At 40.4% G+C, this 24,847-nt stretch overlaps 1 protein-coding gene across 1 annotated transcript in view; it reads right to left on the reverse strand.

Annotated features, from left to right (window-relative positions):
- Window positions 1-700: 700 nt before the first annotated feature.
- ZNF605 (zinc finger protein 605) overlaps window positions 701-24,847 on the reverse strand; it is a 58,495-nt gene continuing 34,348 nt past the window's right edge. Inside the window, exon 6 of the mRNA XM_014787207.2 lies at window positions 701-2,242. Within this exon, the coding sequence (XP_014642693.2) occupies window positions 1,471-2,242 (772 nt within the window). The 3' untranslated portion in view covers window positions 701-1,470. The remainder of the gene's footprint in view (window positions 2,243-24,847) is intronic.

Raw genomic sequence — 24,847 nt, forward strand, 5'->3', positions numbered from 1 at the left:
CAACAAAGACAAGTCTCTTGTGTTGGCAACACATTTAAGAAATAGTGTAAATCTCTAAATTTCACCAACAATCAAAAAGGCTTTTGGCATTTTCAAGACACAAGTCTTAAAAATTTTAACTTAATTAAAGGTTGGTACATTTAAAAGCAAGATAATATCTTTCACATTGCAAAGTTTCTTGTACATTAAATAATTAAATAAGCTTAAATATTTTTTACAAATAAAATAACTCAATTTCTAAAGTCTCATCTTTATGAGATCTCTGAATCAAACTGTCAAAAATCCTAATTCTCCTAGCAAAGTCTCTGTATGTAACCTTACAGAATTACACAGCCGTTTAAAAATAAAGTGGGTTTTTTCTTCTAATTATCTGCAAAGGACTTTAGGAAAATATTAAAAGCTTGGCCCAGAAAACAGATAACAATGTCTTATCATATTAACATAAAATACAGATAGTTTCTTGGCTGTATTATATTTAATCTATGTATAACTAAACTTGTACAGAAATCCTACTGAAAAAACAGGAAGATAAATTTTGGGGGCCTTTTATTTTTACTGACTCCATTTTTCATATATTTAGAATGATGAGCAATACGATTCAGAGCTTCTCTTTTGCTCACTCAGTCATGTTAACTTGCATTCTTGCCTTTACATATTTAACATAAACAACAATTCTGCATATAAACTGGTGACTCAGAGGAAGGAAGCTAGAGACTTTATTTAAAAATCCAAGCTCCTATTACTGAAGACAGAGCACGGTAGGAGTTCTGCAACTCATTTACTTGTGCCAAAAAAGTACCTGGTAATACGATTTAAACTGTTTTTTAAATAATAAGTCAATCATTTGATCTAGTTTACATTCTATTGTTGTGGGACAAGGTAAATGATATTCTGTGTAGAAATCGACAGATGCCATTCTACGTACATGACATATATCATGTTCATGGTTATATTCATTTCACATATGCTATGAAAATACATAAATTTCATCTTATGTAGCCATATTCAGGAATATAAGTCCTATATACCTCTGAAAGAATATCCTTCTTACTCTGCTGTTGTGATTACTGAACATATACATATACAGATAAATATCTTTAAAGCTTCACATGCTTATCATTTAGAATATATAATCTTTTCTTTAAAAATACAGTATCACAGTGGGAAACTGAATTTCTTTTGAACATTATTTCGATGGAAATATTTTTCCATGTTCTTTTAAGTCATGATTTTTCTCCTCAATATGAATAACCTGATTTACAACGAGACGACTACCTGCTCTACTGTCTCTGCCACATTCACTGCATACACAGGCTTACTCTCCCAGCTGGCACTCTGATGTTTAAGAAAGTATAACTTCCTTCCAAAGACTCTTCTATACTCACGGCATTCATAGCATTTCTATAAATGAGTTTTATGATACAGAAAGTGTGATTATTTTCTTAAACGTTTCTCACATTCACCGTATTTCTAGGGTTTCTGTTCTATGTGAGTCCTCTGATGTATCATGAGGTGTGACTTCTGGGAGAAGGCTTTCCCACATGCACTGCATCCATAGGGCTTCTCTCCTGTGTGAGTTCTCTGATGTATAATGAGCTGTGACTTCCAAATGAATGCTTTTCCACATTCATTACATCCATAGGGTTTTTCTCCTGAATGAGTTTTCTGATGTCTAATGAGGAGTGCCTTTCCGCTGAAGGCTTTCCCACATTCACTGCATCCATATGGTTTCTCTCCTGAATGAATTCTCTGATGCTTATTGAGACTTGACTTCTCTCTGAAGGCTTTCCCACATTCACTGCATTCATTGGGTTTTTCATCTATATGGGTTCTCTTATGAGTAATAAGTTGTGACTTCCCACTAAAGGCTTTCCCACATTCACCACATCCATAGGGTTTCTCTCCTGTATGACTTCGCTGATGAATAATGAGCTGTGATGTCTGAGAGAAGACTTTCTTACAGTTGCTGCATTCATAGGGTTTCTCTCCTGTATGAGTTCTCTTATGTGTAACGAGATGTGACTTTCGAGAGAAGGCCTTCCCACATTCACATCCATAAAGTTTTTCTCCTGTGTGAATTGTCTGATGTGTAACAAGATGTGACTTCTGGGAAAAGGCTTTGTCACATTCACTGCATTTAAAGGGTTTCTCTCCCGTATGTGTTCTCTGATGTACAATGAGCCGAGACTTCTTGCTGATGACTTTTCCACATTCATTACATTCATAGCATTTTAATCCAACACAAGTTTTTTCATGTTTGGTATAGAGAAATGATTTCTCACATCCATTTAATTTACCAGGTTTCCTCCTTCCATAATTTCCACTCTGAGTAAATAAATCTAATGAATATTTCAAATGTTTTCCATTTGACACAGACTTATTGGGTTTTTGCTTTAAAGGTGCAAAGTTCATGCCTGATTGAACTATTTTTCCACTTGCATTACTTTCATGGGCTTGTTCCAACCTTTTAAGCCTGTCTTGGATTTCTTGGTGCCAAGCTTTGTAATCATCCATTTTCCAGTATTCTAGAGAGGAGAACAATAAACATATTTTGTGAATCCTTCAATAAGTGTGAACCAGATGAACTAGAACTTATGAACTAGAACTGTAGAAATAATCATGCACAACTATAAGCTTTTGTTTGGGAATTAAAATTAAGCAAAGTGCTCTCACGGGAATGGAGGTAGAAAACCAATAATACATAAGGAAAAGAAAAAAAAACTTTGACTAAATAGGCTGTTAGAGGCCAAGATATAATAATATGTTCTAGGCAAAGGTAGGGTTTCATTTGAACACAATTAACTCTAAGACAAGGCAACAAAAAGTTGCACTAGATGGCAGGGAATGACGACATCAAAGTTACTCCTTTGTTTACAGGGATAGAAGGAGTAAACTATTATAAAAGAAATCAAGGAAAGAATAGAAAAATGACTGAGGGCATCCAATAGTAATCTGAGGCAGTTAACAATGGAAGGGAAAGGAAATAGGAGGGAATTAGAAAAGTGAGAGGAAAAAAATCACAATGAATCTGTGTACATGAAAAAATAAAAAGAACCTATTGGCAAGATAAGGTTTGGGGTGTTGAGAGGGAACATGAATGTACAAGGTCCTACATGAGAAAGACAAGGTTAAACTCCTCAGTACAGATAAGAGGAGCATATCTCACTCTAAAATCAAAGCAAAGAAGGAGAGATTATCCTAATATGGATAACTGATATATATGATATGATATTTGGGTATCCAAGAAGCTCACTTTGATGGTCCTGAGTCACTTCCAAAGGTTTAGGACTTCAAGATTCTCTAAACAACATTGCAAAGGTACCCACCCTTCACTAACTTCATTGTCCATTGCAAACTGGCATTTAAATTCCATCATCTCACATATGACAGGTTGTCACTCACTCACCTGAAAAGTTCTGACCTGGGATATCTTCATCTATTATCCATGGCTGCTCTTGCTCCAATTTGAAGATCACATCTGGTTTGATAACTTGAAACCCTGTACATGGGAAATCAGAGGACTTGAGCCCAATTTCTTGGGCTTCAAGCTTCTAAGAATAAATGAATGTTTCAGAGGCTGCTTCAGGGGCTGCATGACTAGGGCTTTCATTTGGGATGTGAGTATACAAACACTCTGAAGACAAAAAAGAATTTTTGAATTCTTAAACTAAAGCCCTAAATCATAAAATGCTTCAAAGGTCCCAGTTTTTAGCAAATGAATAGGAAAAGACAATTGACTGGGCAGAGGCTGAGTCCACATAGGAACATGTCCTTACCCAGTGACACAAGGCTGCTAAAGTTCTCCAACATCACACTTCTGTACAAAGTCTTTTGAGCAGAGTCCAGTAGCTGCCACTCCTCCCAGGTGAAGTCCACAGCCACATCCTCAAACGACAAGGATCCCTGAGAGAGCATGTTCATATTACATCTGAAAAATATTTATTGGAGAATAAAGATATAAAGAAACACTGTAGTAGGAACCACTGGTTGTCTTCAAAATAGCCGTTTTCTCCTCCTTTCTTGCTAACTCCACTTATATTAGGGGTGAAAGTGTGCACAGTTCCCACTAACCAATCATAATGGTTCTCAGCCAGTCTTGACAGGCCTATTTCCCTCTGTCCTTCTCTCTCATACATCTAGAGTGAGCCACATGATTCTGTTCTGGCAGTGGGATGGAAGAAGAAGTGTGCAAGGGCAATTTGGGGGAAGCTTTTGCTCTTCTGATACAAGAGACAGATACTGATAGTGCCTTCTGTCCCCCCTTTCTGCTGTAACAGAGATGGCATACTTGGAGCTGCAGTCGCCATCTTGATCCAGGAGGCAATACGTGTAGTACAGAAAACCAACTTGTGAAGTACAGCAGAAAGAAACACTAGAAGTATCCTTGATCTTTTATGACACAGTGAAGCGCTGTGCCAGCCCAGGACTGTTTACCTCCGGGTGTCTCATAGGAGAAAATTAAATGGCCTTATTACTAAAGCTACTATTATTTAGGTTTTCTATTACATGTAAATGAAAGCATTCCTAATTGATATATTTCTTTTGACCATTCTTATCAGGATTCATTATACAGGCTCTGTATCATATACCCAGTCTTGCATCACAGTTTATTTGAGAAACAAAAATCTTTTAAAAATCCTACTGGGCCGGCCCCATGGCTTAGCAGTTAAGTGTGTGCGCTCCGCTGCCGGCGGCCCGGGGTTCAGATCCCGGGAGCGCACGGATGCACCGCTTGTCCGGCCATGCTGAGGCCGCGTCCCACATACAGCAACTAGAAGGATGTGCAACTATGACATACAACTATCTACTGGGGCTTTGGGGGGGAAATAAATAAATAAATAAAATCTTTAAAAAAAAAAAATCCTACTATATTTTAAGTGCTTTAAATAAGATAAAATGATCTATAATGTGTGTATTGATCAACAAATGTGTTAGGTACTGCTGTAGGTGCTGTCAGTATGAAGATGAATAAAACATATCCTGCCCTCAGAGAGCTTTCCATTTTGGACAGCAAGTCAAATTTATACAAAGGCTATGATAGAAGAATATAGGTGGTATAATTAAAACTACAGTGAGTTATCATTTACACCCACTAGATTGCCAAAAATTAAAAACTTGACAATATCAAGAGTTGGTAAGAATGTGGATGAACGGAAACAAGCACACTGCTGGTGAAAGTGTGGACTGATACAGTCTCTGTAAAACAATTTGGCATTATCTTATAAAGGGAAACATTCACAGTTGCTATGACCCAGCAGTTCCATTCTCTAAGTTCATACCTTAGAGCAGGGTCTGCAAACTATAGCCCGTGGCCAAGTCCAGCCCAGTACTTATTTTTTAAAATAAAGTTTATTGAAAGATGGCCTACACCTATCTGTTTATGTACTATCTAGGACCGTTCTCACACTGCAGCAGCAGAGCTGAGGAGGTGCCATAGGGAACTTACGGCCTAAAAAGCCTAAAGCATTCCACCAGGCTTACAGAAAAAGTTTGCTGAGCCTGCCTTAGGGACTTTCTCACACATGTGTACTAGGTGAAAAATATAAGCCTTTTCAGAGCATCAATGTTTAAAACAGCTCAAAAATCTATTGACAAGAAAATAAATAGTGATGGAGTCAAACAACGAATTAGACAGTAGTCAAAATGCATGAATAATAGCTCCAGATAAGAATATAGATGAAACTTAATGGCATACTTGTAAAAGCATTTCTGACTCTGAGAATTTATAATCATGGATCTTCCTTGACACACATTTGTGGTTCCGATGTATCCTACCTGCAAGATCCAGGAACTTCTAAGCTAAGAAATTAACAACCAAGTGGTCCCTGACCAGTAATTCCTCTGTTGGGTTACTTAGTAGAAGCAAAACAAATTATTTATGAAGGGACACAATCTCAACCCAGGCCGCCCAAGACTGTGACAGACAAACATGAAATCTTACTCCAAAATTTAAACACGAGCACAAGCAAGAGTCAGCAGAAATAATAAAAGGTAGAATTTAACTCCTAAAAACATGAAAAAACGGAATATTGGACATAAACTATAAAAACGGATGCTAAAACCCCCAAAGTTACAATAAAAGGAGTCAAAACATGAGAAAAACATGACAATATTTAAAAGGCCAGCAGATTTAGAAAACAGCAGCAACAACAACAAAAGAGAAATGGCAGAAATGAGAACATATTGACTAAAACTAAAAAAGTCCCTGGAGGGGGTTGAAGGGCCACACAGATAGATGAGTGAGACAGACCAGAACATATGAGAATGCGGCACAGAGGCTGAAAACATGAACTAGAAGGTACTGGGCACAGAGACAAAATGAAACAGTGCAATATTCATCTAAAAAGGAGTTCCCCAAGGAAGGAATAGAGAGAATGAGAAAGAGGAAATAGTCCAAGATAAAACAGCTGAGAAGTTATGAAAGACATGAATTTCAGGAATCATAATATTTCTCCAAAAGGATAAATAGTGATAATTACAATAATAATGATGATGATGAAAAATTTGGATACATCATTGTGAAACTGCAGAATACCAAAGGCAAAGAAAGATATCCTTCAGGAAGTTAAAGAGAAAGATATATTACCTATATAGTAACAACAATTAAACTGACAGATTTCTTTTTTTTTTTTTTACCTTTTTTCTAGTTTTTTTCCTTTATTGTGAAATTTTTGTTGTACATTATTGTTTAAACTGACAGATTTCTTAACAGCAATAATAGAAGACATAAGACAGTGAAATCATTTCCTTAAAGCACTGAGAGAAAATGACTCTCAACCTAGAATTTCATACCTAACCAAAGTATCATTTAAGAATGAGGACAGAATAGGACCTCCACTTTCCATTAAGATGTAGGAAGATGCAAAAGGCCCTTGCTCCTGCGAACCTGTGTAATGATTATACTTTTCTATAGGGCCAGCAAAGACTTACGGATACAAGGAAGTTTTGATGAATTCAATTTCAGAGAGAAGGAAGCCTTCACAGGTTAGCAGAGAACCACAGTGGATTCTATACATAGGGGCAGGTGCTTGTTCTGGATATGGGCAGTCAGAGAGGCAGGTGCCACAAGCCAGAGGAACATAACAGGAATGAGAAGAAATTAACCAAGTTTTAGACAAGGGTGAGGACTGATGGGAAGAACTGGAGTCTGGAAGAGTCCCTAACACAGAAATAAACTGCTCAGCCCAACAATTTTTCACTCCATTCCACTGGAATTTTGCCAAGAAAGTGCATAAGGAAAAAGAGTGGTGTTTCAGGGGTCCCCAAGACCACCCACACATTCAGTAATTCACTAGAAGGACTCACAAACTTGGCATAGTTGTAGTTATGCCTAAGATATATTATAGCAACCCAGAGAGAATACATAGCGAGATCAGAAAGGGAAAAAGATGCAGATGCAGGCAGGGTCTGGAGGAATCCATGCACGGTATTCCTAAGCTTGCTCCCTCCTATGAGGGGTCACACAGAGCACACTCTACCCCAGCAACGAAAATGCAGCAAATTCGTGTGATGTTTCTGCCCAGGAAAGACATTAGAGATGCGGCACCCAAGACTTTTAATGGAAGGAGTAAAATCAGCACCCTCTGCCTCACAACTACCAAAAGGAAAGTGGGTGTTCTATAAATCAAACTGTCTATACAGTCTGGGCACAGGGACACACCTTTACCAATCAGGGAACTTTTCATAGCAGTGGAGGGAACTCTCCACAAGCTGAGTTTCCAGATACCTACCTTGCAAGTAGGCCTTTCTAAAGACAGCAGCCTCAGGCCCATCATGTTAACTCCTTTTTGGCACAGGTGGAAAGCAGAGAAAAACTGCACAGTCCTGCACACTTTTATAATGCTTGGATTCCAGGAGTCTTCCAGCGTTGAATATCTAGGTGAACCAAAATTAACTGAACTGCAGTCCAACCCCCTCTCAGCTCAAATACTGAAAAGATCAAAAGGCAGTGTTAAGTGGAGGAAGCTAGGGTTGGGCTAATTCTAGGTGAATCTAATCTAATTTAAACTGTGAACTAACTGTAATTCAACTCCTCCAAAAAAAAACTGAATGATAAACCTCCATCCTAATTTCTTTTTTTTTTTTTCAAATAACTTTATTTATTTATTTTTCCCCCAAAGCCCCAGTAGATAGTTGTATGTCCATAGCTGCACATCCTTCTAGTTGCTGTATGTGGGACGCGGCCTCAGCGTGGCCGGAGAAGCGGTGCGTCGGTGTGCACCTGGGATCCGAACCCAGGCCGCCAGCAGCGGAGCACGTGCACTTAACCGCTAAGCCATGGGGCCGGCCCTCCATCCTAATTTCTAAAGGAAAGAGTTTGTATGCTCTGGAAAACGAGCAAAACTAAAATTTGTACTTTAGTTTCTACTGTTTTTTATTTGCAATGTCTAGATTGCAAAAAAACATACATATATACAAAGAAGTAAAAAAATGTGACCAATAATTAAGGCCACAAAAAGTAAAACTAGCCAACAGAAGCAGAACCACAGATGGCCAAGCAACTTGAATTAACAGAGGAGGATTCTAAAATAACAATTATAAACATATTAAAGAATTTAGAGAGGGGCCAGCCCCGTGGCATAGTGGTTAAGTGTGTGCACTCCACTGCTGGTGGCCCGAGTTTGGATGCCGGGCATGCAACGATGCACCACTTGTCAGGCCATGTTGTGGTGGCGTCCCATATAAAAAAAGTGGAGGAAAATGGGCACGGGTGTTAGCCCAGGGCCAGTCTTCCTCAGCAAAAAGAGGAGGATTGGCATGGATGTTAGCTCAGGGCTGATCTTCCTCACAAAAAAAAAAAAAAGGAATTTAGAGAAAACATAGACATTATGGGTGAAGGGATGGAATATTTCAGGAGAGAAAAAGAAATTAATTTTTTTAAAAAGAACCAAATGGAGGGCCGGCCCCATGGCTTAGCGGTTAAGTGCGTGCGCTCCGCCGCTGGCGGTCTGGGTTCGGATCCCGGGCGCGCCAACGCACCGCTTCTCGGCCATGCTGAGGCTGCGTCCCACATACAGCAACTAGAAGGTTGTGCAACTATGACATACAACTATCTACTGGGGCTTTGGGGGAAAAATAAATAAATAAAGTTATAAAAAAAAAAAAGAACCAAATGGAAACTCTAGAGTGAAAAATATAATAGCTGATATAAAATACTTATGGAATGGACTTCACAGATTTGACATTATAAAGGAAAGGATTCATGAACTTGAAAATTGGTTAACAAAAACTATACAAACTAAAGCACAAAAAATTGGGAAAAAATTTACAGAGTATCAATGACCTGTAGGATAATATCAAAAGGTCTTACACACTGGTAATTGGAAGGTCAAAAGAGAAGAAAGAAAATACAGCAGAAAAAAATATTTGAGCAAATAACAGCTGAAAACATTCCAAATTTGATGAAAAACACCATCCCACAGACCCAGGAAGTTCAGGATACCCCAAGCAGGATACACATAAAGAAAACCACACCAAGGCCCATCAGAGTCAAACTGCTGAAAACCAACGATAAAGAGAAAATCTTAAAATCAGCCAAAGAATAACAGACACATTACATTCCCGGCATCAACAATAAGAGCGAGAACTGACCTCTCACCATTTCACAATGCAAGCCAGCATACAACCGTCTGAGATGCCTAAGGCGCTCAAATGAACAAACAATCCTAGAATTTTATTCCAGGAAAAACAGCCTTCAAAGGGCAGCTGCATGGAGATGTATCAGCATGTATCCACCAACACTGAAAGACTCACCAAGAAGGGTGAGACCCCCACACCTGTGCACCAACATTGAAAGACTCACCAAGGAGGGTGAGCCCCCCAAGTCATGGTGAGAAGGAGTGGGGAAGCCCAGGAGTGCTTCACCTATGTGCCTGAGGACTCAGGTGTCGAAAGCAGGAGGGAAAGCTGCATGGAGGTTCACGGGCATATGCCCTCCAGCACCCAAGAACGTGGAGCACCACACAACCAATCCCAAAGAAGAAAGGAAAGAGAAACAGGGAACAAATAGGACAAATGGAAGACAAATGGCAAGACGGTAGGCTTGAACCCAAATGTATCTTACTTTTAACATTTAACATTATTTAAAATGTTAATGGATTAAATAAACACTCCAAATAAAAGAGAGATTATCAGAATGGAAAAAAGTTAGACCTGGGCCGGCCCGGTGGCTTAGCGGTTAAGTGCTTGCGCTCCGCTGCTGGCGGCCTGGATTCGGATCCCGGACATGCACCAATGCACTGCTTCTCCGGCCATGCTGAGGCCGCGTCCCACATACAGCAACTAGAAGGATGTGCAACTATGACATACAACTATCTACTGGGGCTTTGGGGAAATAAAAAAAGGAGGAGGATTGGCAATAGACGTTAGCTCAGAGCCGGTCTTCCTCAGCAAAAAGAGGAGGATTAGCATGGATGTTAGCTCAGGGCTGATTTCCCTCACCAAAAAAAAAAAAAAAAAAAGTAAGACCTAACTATAGGATACTTACAAGAGACATACTTAATTATAAAGGTACAAATACGTTAAAAGTAAAATGAAGGAAAAGACAGTATCACACAGACATTAACCATAAGGAAACCAGTGTAGCTATATTAGTGTTAAACAAAGTAGGCTTCAAGACAAGGGGTACTGCTAGAGATAAAGGAGGACATGCCATAATTACAAAAGGGCCCATTCATCAAGAAAACATAATAATCCTAAATGTGCATACATTTAATAATAGAGTTCAAAATATATGAAGCAAAAACTGACAAAAATAAATGGGTACAGAGTTTCAGTTTTACAAGGTAAAAAAGTTATGGAGGTAGATGGTGGTGATGGTTGCACAACATTATCAATATATTTAATATCACTGAATTGTACACTTAAAAATACTTAAGATGGTAAATTTTATGTGTGTTTTATCACAATAAAAATGGAAAAGAGATTATCACTAATAATTTAAAAAATGTAAATTAAAACAACAAAGAGATGCCATTTTTCATCTACCAGATTGGCAAGGATAAAAAGTTAAGACTCAGTGCTGGTGAGGCTATGGGGAAGAGTCAGCAAAACACTGTCGATAGGATGTGAATTCGAATAAACTTTTTGGAGAGCAATTTGGTAATCTCTATCAATATGTATACTTGCGTGGCCTTTGACCCAGAAATTCCATTTCTAGGAATTTATTGTACATAAACTCTTGCACAAATCCTCAACAAAAAGGTTGACAGAAATAAAAGGAGAAATAGACTAACCTATATTTAGAACTGGAGGTTTTCACATGCCTCTCTCAATAACTGAGCAAGTAGACAAAAATCAGTAAGGATATAGAAGAAGTGAACATACTATCAACTAACTTAACCTAACTGACATTAATTGAACATTCCACCCAGCAACATATTCTTTTTGATGCACGTGGATTATTCCCTGAGATGCACCATAGGCTGGACCATAAAACAAGTCCCAAAGGACTGATGTCATAAGCAGATGTTCTCTGATCATGACAGAATAAAATTAGAACTTAATAACAAAAAGATATCTAGGAAAGTCCTCACCTCAAATATCTGGAAATTAAGCAACACACTTCTACATAATACAGGGGTCAAAGAAGAAATCACAATGAAAATATTTTGGACTTAACTATAATGAAAGCAAGATAGACCAAAAAACCCACAGTACTGGGGCAGAGTGGTGAAGAGGAAAACCAACAGCTTAAGACAGATCTCGGGCAGTCCATTTTAGACATGCCCCAGTCATGTACACATGGCTCCTTTCTTACAAGATATGCACAGGCACACAGTCAGTTCACGGGTTAAACATGATCTGTACCATGTTGACTACTAATATAACTATAAGAGATGACTCCAGTTAGATCAATCAATTTGACATGTGAAGTAGCTAAACTTGTGAATGACTTTTGAGAATGATTAGATATGTAATGTGATCCAGACTTGCAATTAGTGGTGTGCTGATAAATCAATTTTCTGGCAAAACAGAGCCCTAAGATGTAGCATTTGCTAATATCTGTGTTGTAAATATTCCCACCATGGCTGATTTCAAACTATGCAAGTTTAACAACTGGTTTGCAAAATTCCTCAGTATTTAACTATTGGCTCTAGCAAATTGGTATGAGCTGGCTCCAATACGCTACTGATAATTTTTTTAAAAAACGGTTTTAAGCCAAACACAAGACCTGCTTTTTACATCCTACCTCGGTTATCACCCCTAGAAAAATCAGTATTTTGATTTTGAAACAAATAATGCAAACAACACAAAAGTCCCAGGTCTCTTTTCTTCAACCATTACATTGATCCATTAAAAGGATCAACTAGAGTTATTATTAAAACTTGAATGGAAAAAAAAGCTCAATACATTGGCCAAATAGCAGAATGGATCTAGTAGAAGAGGACATTTGCAGTCTGAATTACCAAACTTAGAAACTGCAAGAATGAAAATGAAAAGAAAAAGAAGTCAAATATATTAAAGAAAAGCTTTTAAACTTGGAGGATAAATCCAGAAGACAATATCCATCAAGTAAGTATTCCAGAACTAGAGAAAATGAATAATAAAGGGAAGGAAATAGTCAGTGAAATAAAAGAAGAAAGTTCCCCAAAGTTGAAGGCAGACAAGAGCCTTCCCACTGAGAGCAATAAAGGCTGTGAATAAAAATTTTATATGCAGACACATCAATGTGAAATTACAGAGCATCAAGGATACAGAGAGAAATACAAATCAACCCCACAATGGATACCATTTCACCCGAACTAGGACGGCTACGACCAAGCAGACAACAACAAGCGCTGGTAAGGAGGCGGAGAAATCGGAACCCTTATATGCTGCTGGTGGGATTGTAAATTGAGCAGCCACTTTAGAAAAACAGTTTATCAGTTTTTCAAAATGTTATATATGGTTACCACATGAACCAGCAATTCCATTCTTAGGTATATACCCAAGAGGATAGAAAACATATACACAAACGTTCATAGCAGCATTATCCAGAACAGCCAAAACGTGGAAATAACCCAAATGTCTAGCAACTGATGAACTGATAAACAAAATGTGGTATAGTCATAAAGTGTAGTATTATTCCACAATAAAAAAGAATAAAGTATTGACATATACCCCAACCTGAAAATAAGCTACATGAAAGAAACCAGTCACAAAAGACCACGTATTCTATGATTCCATTTATGTGAAACAGGTAGAATGGGCAAATCCATAGGAACGTAAAGCATATTTGTGGTTGCCTCGAGCTTGAGGGCATGAGTGAGGAGGGAGAAATAGGGAGTACCTGCTAATGAACACAGGCTTTCTTTTAAGGAGGATGAAAATATTCTAAAATTAGATTGTGGCTGCACAATTAGATGGTTGCAGAACCCTCTAAATCTACTAGAAAACAATAAATTGTTCACTTTACATGGGTGAATTGTATGGAAACACAACTGAAGAATAAATAAATACACTACTCACCTGGGACTTGGTCATTTTCTGCTGCTCTTGGGAAATGGCCACAACTCTAGGCTCTGCTCTATCCTGTGAATCTTCTGGACTCTGTCTGGAGGCTCAGGTTAGGGCCTCCGGTCAGGACTTTTCACCAGGGTGAATCCTTGGTCCTGGGACCTCCTCCTCTTCATCTCAAATCAGCCAGTTACTTCATGGAAACTGGAGTCTGTCAAGTCAGTGGCAAATTCTCCTTAGCTGAGGAATACTCTTTGACATCTAAATCTCCCTCTTGCTGAAAACTCATCTTCATTTAAAGCCCAGACTGGGTTTTCTATAGACTCTAAACAGAGCTAACAAGTACCCAAAATACTGGAGTATGCAAAAAGAACCCCACAGCATGAACCCCAGCATTTAACGCACGCACCCTGCAAAAACACCAAATACCCCTGTTAATTCTGTGATCATCTGTGAGACGCACTTAATAGCTCCTCTGTAAATATCTCCTCAAGACCCCTTGCTATAAAACAACTACGTGCTGGGGACTAAATGTGTTTCAGGCAAAGAACATGAGATACGGAATAAAACAAATAAGGTTCAATCTGAGCTTATCCTCTTGCTGGCCAAGTGATTTTAAGCAAGGAGCCTGGTGGTTTTTGTTTTGTTTTGTTTTTAAATGGTGATGGAAACACAGACCACATAGGATGCTTATAAGGATTGAAGGAGATATGGAAATGAAAGTGACTACTAAAGACTCTTAAAATAAGTGGAAAATAGAATGAATAAGACAAGGGTTTCTGGAGCCTGAATGTGTATATGGAAATCTTGCCTTTGCCACTGGAGTCCCCATCAACTCTTTAACCTGAAGGGACCCACACCCGCTTCTTTCTGTGCTTGGATCAGAGCAGGGCCCTCTAGTCTGGCCTGGCATTATGTGGGAGCAAGAGAAAAGGGGCAAAATCCAAACCCAGAACTGCATGTGCGGGAAGGGAGCGGATGAGTGCGGTGTAATGGTCTGAGAAAGGCCTGCCACTGAATTCCAGAACTCTCATCTCACACGAGCTTCCACAACACAGCACTCCGGAAGGTCTGAAGACTCTCCACCTGATTTTCTTGGTGACAAGGGTGGGTGACCTGGAAAACTGGGTATTACTCCACCATCCTCTCTGAAAGAGAGACAGAGCATGTGTGTGAGACACAGAGCAAACAGGAAACAAGGATATCACTTCACCATTAAATAAAGGCGAATAGAAGAGGAAAGTGAATCCACCAGTTCATTAAATGAATAATTCAGCAGTTTTTCCTCAAAATACAACAGTTCACTTTAACCTCATGATGTTCTTGAGAGTTCTAAATTAGTTAATACATGTAAAAAGCTTGGAACTGTGACTGGCTTATAAACATTTAGTAAATGCTAGTTAGTGCTCTTATTATTATATGATATGATTACAGAGAAATGAGAAAATACATGTACATTAAATAAAGAAACAATTGTTATCCATAATCTCACTACGTCAAAGGTACCTCTCTCGCAGATTGGTAGAAACTATGCTGACATTATTACAAAAGTGTGATCTTACAGTCTTTTTAAATTTTTTAACTGGCTTGTGTGCTATATAGTGAACATATTTTCAGACCAATAAATATATCCATAGACCTGTTATTATATCATATCATAGGCCACCCAATCAGTTCTCAGTCACTAACCCCCAAATGACCCCTAACTCCTCACCCCATACCCCACCACCCATTACCTCTATGGGTCCCCCAATCATCACCTCCCACAGGGTCTCCCTAAACATGACTGCAGAGGTCTTCAAAGATTCATGCCCAGGTCCCCGCAGTCACTTTCTCCATAGTCCACTCACTGGCCCCCAGACCAACCAACACCCGGTATCCAGGCGTGCCTAGTCTCCAATCACTGACCCTGAGGCCACTCAGTCATTATTCTCAAAGACCTCCCAATCAATTCTACAGCTCCCTAATCAACCACTTTTCATCTCTCACTCCACCAGTCACACCCCCAACAAGCCCTGCAATTCCCAATCACTCAGACCCAGTGGGCCCATCACTAACTCGCACACAATCCCACCATTCATACCAACTACTCCCGTCACTGACTCAAAATTACTAACCCCCACAGGCTTCCTAATGACTCATCCTATTGTCCCCATAAACTGTCTCCTCAACTATCCATATCTACTATGTCCCCAGTCAGTCATTCTCATAGCCCCCAATTACGGCCACACGTCTACCAATCTCTGACCTCCATCCACAGGCTACCAGATCCTTCACCCCATCGTTCCCCAATCACTTACTCTTCCAATGACTGATACCCAGGCCTCCTCAATCACTCAGCCAGATAAAGCTCCCCAATCAATTATCCCTAATAGTCGTCAATTCCTCACCCATCAGGCATCCTAATCACTGGTCTCAATTCCCCAGTCACCACATAACCTGATGTTGTACACTCACTTCCTCCATGAGCCTATAATGACTGACACACACAGCACTGCCCTACCCCCTACCCCCATAGGGCCTCCCAAGCCACTCATCTCTAAGGTACAGAATAAAATTTCTCCCTCCAACAATGAAATCCACAGTCTCTCCATTCACAGAACCCTCACAAGCCCCAGCAATCCCCACACCATAAAAAACCCCAGACATTCACCCCACAAACATTAAACTTCACGGTCCTTCCAAACAGCAAATTCCAGTTGCCCTCCACTGACCCCAGGAGGCACCCAATTTCTGCTCTCCACAGATGCCCCAACCACTGCCAGCCTGAAGGCATCGAAGTCCAGGGCTCTGAGCTCCAAATCACCAACACCTTTAGACCAACTCAGGCCCACCGGCCCCATCATTCACTCCCCGCAGGTACCTTTACAGCACTAATGCTGTGCGACCCCCATCACCGATCCCGGGAGCTGTCCCATCACTGTCTGCCGACACCTGATTACAGACCCTCAGACCCGGAACGCCGGCCCTAACAGGTCCACACGCACGCATCCCCCAGCACCTGCAGGCACTGAGACCCACTCCGCACTACCCAGTTCCCCCGTCATTCGTCCCCACAGGCCCCCAATTAAACCCCACTCCACACTGCCCAGTCTCCCCAGTCATTCATCCACACAGGCCCCCCACTACGCACCTCACTAACACCGCATCCTGACCCCACAGACCCCGTTCGCACTCGGCCCGATCCAGCCGTCACGCTCCAATCCGTAACATTCGCGGTCCGACACTCGGTGACCCGGCGCAGGCCGAATCACCCAGTCCCCGGGGTCCTCAGCCAAGATCACACTCTGATTCTCACTGACCACCGCGCTCTGCCCACCGCCCCGGACCCCACTGACCCCAACGCCGCCCCACCGGCCGCCCGCCGGCCTTCCTGGGACCCGGCTCGGGCGCGCCGGGGACACCGCGGGACACCGGCGGACACGGAGGCCACCCCCGCGCCGAAGCACACACCCTCACCCCGCAGCCCACAGCGCCGAGACTGACGCGGTCAAGCCGCGGAAGTGTCCGCGCAGAACTACATCTCCCAGAGTCCCGCTCGCTCGGGAACTACATCTTCCAGAGTCTCGCTCTCTCTGGAACTGCATCTCCCAGAGGGCTCTTCGGCGCGCCTCGCCGTAAACTCCGGGGGTCTCTTCGCGTGGCGGGCCGGCCGCGGGGAGGGTGTCTGCTCGTGTGTGCCCGCGGAAGTCCTGCGGCAGAGCTGACCTGCAGCCCAGAAAGTGACGGCAGTGAGCGGTAACCAGGGTAAACACAACCTCTTAAATGTGATTATTGATGCAAGAAATTTAGATCCCAGAGTACGAAATGGAGTCCCCCACTACCTTAAAAAAAAAGAATGGACATGAATTAGGCATTAAATTGAGCAAATTGAGAGAAAAGAAAATTTTCCTCTGGGAAGTAGGAGGAATAAATTCAACACATAAAAGCAGAAGTTAATAAATCAAAAATGAAAATGACTAAAGCTGATCCATAAATTTAGTTCTTTGAAAATTTATGTAGAAAAAGCATTACAAATCCCAGTCAAGTAAAGGGTGGAGAGCGCGCAGATACGCAAAACTGAGAATGAGAAAATGGAGGTAACTACATAAAAATAAGATTGGGAACACAACACTTTGCCTGATTCAATAATAATGTTTGAAATTAGCATGAAATGAATTCTTTTTAAGGAATATTTAGATAACCATAGTTAAGTTAAAAGATAGCCTGGGGATGGCCTGGAGGCATAGTGGTTAGGTTTGCGCATCCGCTTCGGTGGCCCCGGGTTCCCTGGTTCCAATGGTAGCTGCCGACCTACTCACCACTCATCAAGCCATGTTGAGGTGGTGTCCCAGATAGAAGAGCTACAACTCTACAACTATCTTCTGGGGCTTTGGGGAGAAAAAAGAAAAAGAGGAAGATTGGCAACAGGTGTTAGTGCAGGACCAATCTTCCTCAAAAAAAAAAAAAAAATAGAAAACCTTACAAAACAATAACCGTTGACCAAATGGAAAACTTTTTCAGACATATCCATCCAAAAGCACCAGGTTCACACATTTTAACTGCTGAATTTTTTTTAATCTTTAAAGAGTAGGTAATTCTACCAATAAACTGTTGCCGTGAATGTAGAAAGGAGGAGTCTCCTGCCTCATATTGAAAAGCCAGGATAACCTGGATCTATCTGACAAAGGTAGCATTAAAAAACCCCCAAAACCAAAAAAACCACTATGGGAGATCAAGATTTGGCTACCCTGAAATATCTCTCTTTACCTTGATTATTTTCTCTGACAGACATTTGACCTCCCCCACTAATTGCCTAAAGAATTTGACATAGAAGATCTGTTCTAGGAAGGAGTTCTATCTGATGGCTGTAATATAATGTAAAATAGATGTTACAATAGGAAAGGCACCAACAAGCCCATCTTATCAAAAATTCTGTCTCTGGCCACATTCTCTGGATGGCCCTGCAAGGAGTTGCCAGACAAACATTTACATTTATAAGGGAAATCTCCATTTGTAAAGGTATCTCCCTCTCTGTATTAGGAAGAGGGGGGACAACCTCATTTCTAGAAACTTATCAATGTGGAAGGAGAGGCCTTAAATCTGCATAATAACCTTACTCTTGTTTACAGTGCTTTAGTGGTAATCTCCTGTAACTGACTCCCCCCACCCCCAACATCCTCCTTTGTCTTTAGCTGAACATGGTATTTAAGACGAGAATTGCTGCTATTGTGTTGAGAAACGCAGTGTCCCTGGTTTCTCCCATGTATACATGTTATTAAACTTGGTATTATTTTCTCCTGCTAACCTGTCTTGTTAATTATTTGGCCAGCCATAAGAACCTTAAGGGAAAGGGCAGAGGGGGATTCTCCCTCTTCCCCCACACCACCTATAGAGATTTATGGAGAAATAAGAGAAAATATTGACAAATTGAATTGGAATAGCCATTTAAAATACACCATGGCTAAATGGGGTCCTCTCTAGAGATTCAAGAATTCTTCAAAATTAAGAAAACTATTAATAAATTTACCATGTTTCTATATCAAGGGGGAAAACCATATGATCATCTCCATAGATGGTTAAATAGGCATTTGATAAATTTTAATGTCCATCTAGATTTTTAAACTCTTAAAATTAGAATGCTTATATATTAGCTTAACATGATAAAAATAAATAAATGGAACATTCTCATTCAATCACGAGCATGCCTATTACAATCAGGAACCAGACACTATTGCTACTATTTGTTTTTCTATTTAATTTGTAAACATTTTTAAATCCACAGAAGTACTGAGAATAATGTACAGACACCCCAGTATCTGTCACCTCCAAATTATTAAACATTATATTTGTTCATATTTGCTTTTTAAATATTTTAATAAAAGAAATAAAACCTTATGTTATCAGCTATTTATTAGCCCGGACATCTGTCCCACTTATCAGTTCCCTTCCCTTTAGCCATCCCTCCCCCTCCCAAGGAGAGATGGCGCTAATTAATCTTCAGTGTCCTTCCATTCAATGTATCTATAGCTTTACTACTTACAGGCTATATGTAATGATGTTGTCTTAGTCCGTTCCGGCTGCTATAACAAAATACCATAGATTGGGTGGATATAAACAACAGAAATTTATTTCTAACAGTTCTGGAGGTTGGAAGTCCAAGAATAAGGCACCAGCAGATTCCGGGTCTGGTGAGGTCCCTATTCCAAGTTCACAGATGCTGTCTTCCTGTGTCCTCACAGGGCAGAAGGGGAAGGGAGCTCTCGGAGGCCTCTTTTATAAGGGCGGGAATCCCATTCATGAGGGCTCCATCCTCAGGACCTGATCACCTCCCAAAGGCCCCCCTCCAAATCCCATCACACTGGTGATTAGGTTTCAGTATATGAATTTTGAGAGGGCACAACATTCAGTCTATAGCAGATGTTTTCTGTTTTAATTTACATGAATGAGAGGTAAGATGTAGCATTATTTCGATTACTGTTTAAAACTCAACATTAGGTTTTGAGAATCGTCTATATGGATGAATATAGACACAGTTCATGCATTTTAAGCACAATGTAGTGTTCCACTTTATGAATACACCATAATGTATGCTCTGATTGCTGGATATTTAGTGCTTTTGTTTGTTTTTAGTTTTTGTTTTGGTTTCTTTTTACCATGTCCCAGCCCAGTCAGCCTAGGGACTTGTCCCTCACCAGGGACAAATCTGTAATTCAACAAAGTTCATTTATTGACTCATTGCAATGAGAGAGGCTAAACACCTGACAAAGTGTGAGTCCTCTCTCCACACAAAGGAAGAGATTAGGGCCGGCCCCCTGGCTTAGCGGTTAAGTGCGCACCATCTGCTGCTGGCGGCCCGGGTTCAGATCCCGGGGGCACACTGAGGCACTGCTTCTCCGGCCATGCTGAGGCTGCGTCCCACATACAGCAACTAGAAGGATGTGCAACTATGACATACAACTATCTACTGGGGCTTTGGGGGAAAAATAAATAAATAAAATTATTAAAAAAAAAAAAAGGAAGAGATTAATACTTACAGGATTTAGGCAAAGGTGAATTAAGTGAAGCAGTGTTTTGCTAACACAACAAGGCTGTGTGTAAGGGCACAACGTCAGGTCTGGAATGTCGGGTTTCCGAGGAAACGACAAAGTTAAGGTGCCATGGAAGGCTGTGTCCAGACCACCCCTTATCTGAAGCTCTGCCCCTGGGCTGGAAATGAGGTTGCTTCTCTGGGTCAAAGTGATTTAGGTCCTCCGGCAAGAGTGGGGTGTTTCATTCTTGCTGATCCACTTTCAACAGCAGAACTTATGATCTTAGAGAGAACGTCTTCTCAGTGAGGGAGCAAGCAGCAGCCACTCCAAGAGGGCTCCGTGGGAACATTTCTGGCTTGTCCTCGGGAGAAAGTTTCTTGTTAACTTCGCAGCTGGCTTAATTTATGTCTGTCCTTCCAGCCCAATGAAGGGCAGAGTTTTACTTTCTCCATCCAAAGTAATTTTCATTTTTGCAACTTATTCAAACACTGCTTCAAGGAACATTCTTATACATACTTCCTTGTATTCATGTGGGAGTGTTTCTTTGGGGGCTTAAGTAAACTCCTGGGTTGTAAACTCCTCTGCCAAGTGATTATACCAAGTTACACTATGACCAGCAATGGAGGAGAGCTCCCGTTAGTCCACTTTTCACACATTCTGTGAAGAGCTTTTGCCTATCTTTCTATTGGGTTATTTGACTTTTGCTCATAGATTTACAGGAAGTCTTATTTAATATATTCTACATACTAATTCTGTGTAATTGTTGTAAGTTCCTTCTGATTGGTTGCTAGTCTTTCCATATTGTTTGTGGTGGTTTTTTGTTGTACAGAAGATTTAAGTTTTGATACAGTTAAATTTATCAATCACTTTTTACTGTGAATCGTACTTTTTCTGACTTGCTTGGGAAATTCTACTCAAGAGTGTTCGATAGAAGCAGTGCTACCGGGCTGATCTGAACCCTTCCTGCCTGGAAAGGCTGTATCTTAGAACGACATGTACTGTAAGCTTTTAGTACAAACACTTTGTCAGGTTAAGGAAGTTTCCTTCTACTCCTAGTTTGAAAAGAATTTTCTTTCCTTTTCATTTTTTAATATTGAATATTAAAATTTTTAGAATGCTATTTTCTGCATCTATTGAGAAGATCATATAGTTAATGTCTATTTTTAGATTTGTTGATTTGGTGAATTACATTAAAAGATTTTCTAATGTTCAATTATCTATGTATTTCTGGGATAAACCCAAATGATCAAATGTGAGTGTATAAAAATATGTCTATTGTGGACATATATAAATGCATATTTATAGATACATGTATATTGCTTAACTCTTGTTACCATTTTATTGAGGATTTTTGACTCTATAGCCATGAGTAAGACCAACTTGTAATATTCTTTTTTTTATGGCTCTTGTTTAGTTTATTTTTTTAATTAATAGATCATTTTTTTTAGAGCAGTGTTTACAGAAAAATTGATTTGAAATTTCAGAGAGTTCCTTTATCCTCCCTCCCCTGATCCCCCATTCCGCCCCCCCCCCCCCCGTTTCCCCTATATTTACATCTTATATTACCGTGGTGCATTGTTACAACTGATGCACTAATTTGTTGTTAGTGCCATCAGGTCGACTCCGACTCCTAGCGCCCCTGCGGACAGCAAAGCGGAACTCTGCCTGGTCTTTTGCACCATCCTCTCACCTTCCAGCACGATACAGACAGTGCTCCGCTGCTATTCACAGGGGCTGCACGGCCAATGCACTAATATTGATACATTATCATTAACTATAGTCCATAGCTTACCTTGGGGCTCACTTTTTGTATTCTCCATTCCATGAGTTTCAGCAAAGATGCCTCCACCATTACAGTGTCACACTGATTAGTTTCACTGCCCTAAAAATCCCCTACGCTCCACCCTCCTGCTCCCTCCCAGCTCCTAGCAGCCAATCATCTTTTTACTGTCCCCATCACTTTGCCTTTTCTAGAGTGTCACATGGCTGGAATCATATGGTATGTAGCTTTTTCAGATTGGCTCTTTTCACTTAGCAATATGCCTTCAAGGTTCCTCCACGTCTTTTTATAGCTTGGTAGCTCATTTTTTTACGTCCGAATAATATTCCTTTATATGGTTGTACCACAGTTTGTTAATACATTTACCAATTAAAGGACAACTTGGTTGCTTCCAAGTTTCAGTAATCATGAATAAAGCTGCTATAAATATTCATTTGTAGGTTTTCAGGGGGACATATTTATTTGGATGAATACCAAGGAGCATGATTGGTGGATTACATGGTAAGAGCAGGTTTAGTTTTATTAAAAAACTGCCAGGGCCAGACCCGGTGGCCTAGTGGTTAAGTTCAGCATGCTCCACCTCGGCGGCCCAAGTTCAGTTCCTGGTGCAGACCTACCCCGCTCTGTTAGTGGCCATGCTGTGCTGGCAGCCCACATACTAAACAACAGAGGAAGATTGGCATGGATGTTAGCTCAGGGCAAATCTTCCTCAGGAAAAAAAAACCCTGCCAAAGTGTCTTCTGAAGTGGCTGAACCATTTTGCACTCCCACCAGCAACAAGTGAGAGTTCCTGTTGCTCCACATCCTCGCCAGCATTTGGTGTTGTCAGTGTTTTGGATTTTAGTCATTCTAATAGGTGTGTGGTGGTATCTCATTGTTGTTTTAATTTGCATTTCCTTAGTAACATATGATGTTGAGCACTTTTCATGTGCTTTTTTGCCATCTCTATATCATCTGCTCAGATCTCTTGCCCGTTTTTAAATTGGGTTATTAGGGTTCCCCAGAGAAACAGAGCCAATAGGATATATCTGTATCTCTCTCTATATATATATATTTTTGTTTGTTATTGAGTCATTTGACAAAATTGAAATATGGACAATACATGAAAATAATGGGATTGTATCACTATTAAAAGTTGATAACTATGTTGGGGTTATGTAAAAAATATCCTTTTCTTAGGAAATACACTTAGGAACATTTCTCAGAAAAAACACTTAGGAAATCAAGTGTTTGGGGTAAAGGTCCATTTATGCAATTCTCAATTAACATCACACATACATACATACACACATGGGGGAGAGAGGCAGCAAGAAGGAGAGAACATGCAAATGATAAAGCAAATTGGGGCGAATTGTTTACAAGAGGTGAATCTGGGTAAAGGATATTCAGGTGTTCTATGTTCTATTCTTAGTCTTGCAACTTTTCTATAAGTTTGAAATTATTTCCAAATAAAATGGTTTTTTTCCTAAAAAAGAAATAAAATAAAATGCATATCATTGAGAAATATCAGAACACTGGGGACAAAAACAAAATCTACTAGGTTTCCAAGGAGAAAAAGGTCACATACAAGGGCTTAGAAATCAGAAAGGCTTCACACTGAAAGCAAGCAGATAATGGGACAGTGCATTCAGACTTCTCGGAAAATCTTCTTACATAATCACGTCAACATTGAATATTGCCCTAACCCAAGTTACAATATGACTATTTTGGAAGCATGAGGAGATGGGAAGAGGGTGCACTTATGGAAGTAAAGAGCCCAATCCTCAACTCCCCAAACAAGAAATCAATAGATAGTGCCTCAAATCACAGAAGCAAGATGGATGGGGCGAGGGGGAGAAAGCTGCATTTTCCCCAAAACAAACATGGTAAAAGAATTTCCTTTGTAAACTACACGCATGTATCTTAGCTTGGGCTGCTGTAACAAAATACCATAGACTGAGTGGTTTAAACAACAAAATTTATTTCTCACAGTTCTGGAGGCTGGGGGTCTGCGATCAGGGTGCCAGCAGGGCAGGTTCTGGTGACGACTCTCTTCCTGGCTTGCAAACGACTGCCTTCTCACTGTGTCCGAACATCGCTCCAGTGTTTCTTCTTAATAAGGGCCCAAATCCCATCATGGGGGCCCCGCCCTTGTGACCTCATCTAACCCTAATTACCTCCCAAAGGCTCCATCTCTGATACCATCACACTGGGGGTTAGGGCTTCAACATATGAATTTTGGGGGGACATAACATTTATGTTTGATAAAAATAACTTAAAGCAGCAGTGATAATTCTTATCTTGTTTTATTTTTTTAAAGGAATTTTAAATAGATTAGGGGCCAGCCCCATGGCTTAGTGGTTAAGTGCGTGCGTTCTGCTACTGGCGGCCTGGGTTCGGATCCTGGGCGTGCACCGACCCACCACTTGTCTGGCCATGCTGAGGCAGCGTCCCACATACAGCAACTAGAAGGATGTGCAGCTATGACATACAACTATCTACTGGGGCCTTGGGGAGAAAAAGGGAAAAAAATAAATAAATAAATAGATTAGGTTTCATCATTAAGTATATTTGATGAATACCAAACACCAACAGCAGATTTAGGGAGCTCCTTTCTATTCTTAGGATATTTTTTTCTAAA

This window comes from Ceratotherium simum, chromosome 35, assembly GCF_057802395.1.
Source record: "Ceratotherium simum simum isolate JZ-2026a chromosome 35, ASM5780239v1, whole genome shotgun sequence".
Classification (NCBI taxonomy): Eukaryota; Metazoa; Chordata; class Mammalia; order Perissodactyla; family Rhinocerotidae; genus Ceratotherium; species Ceratotherium simum.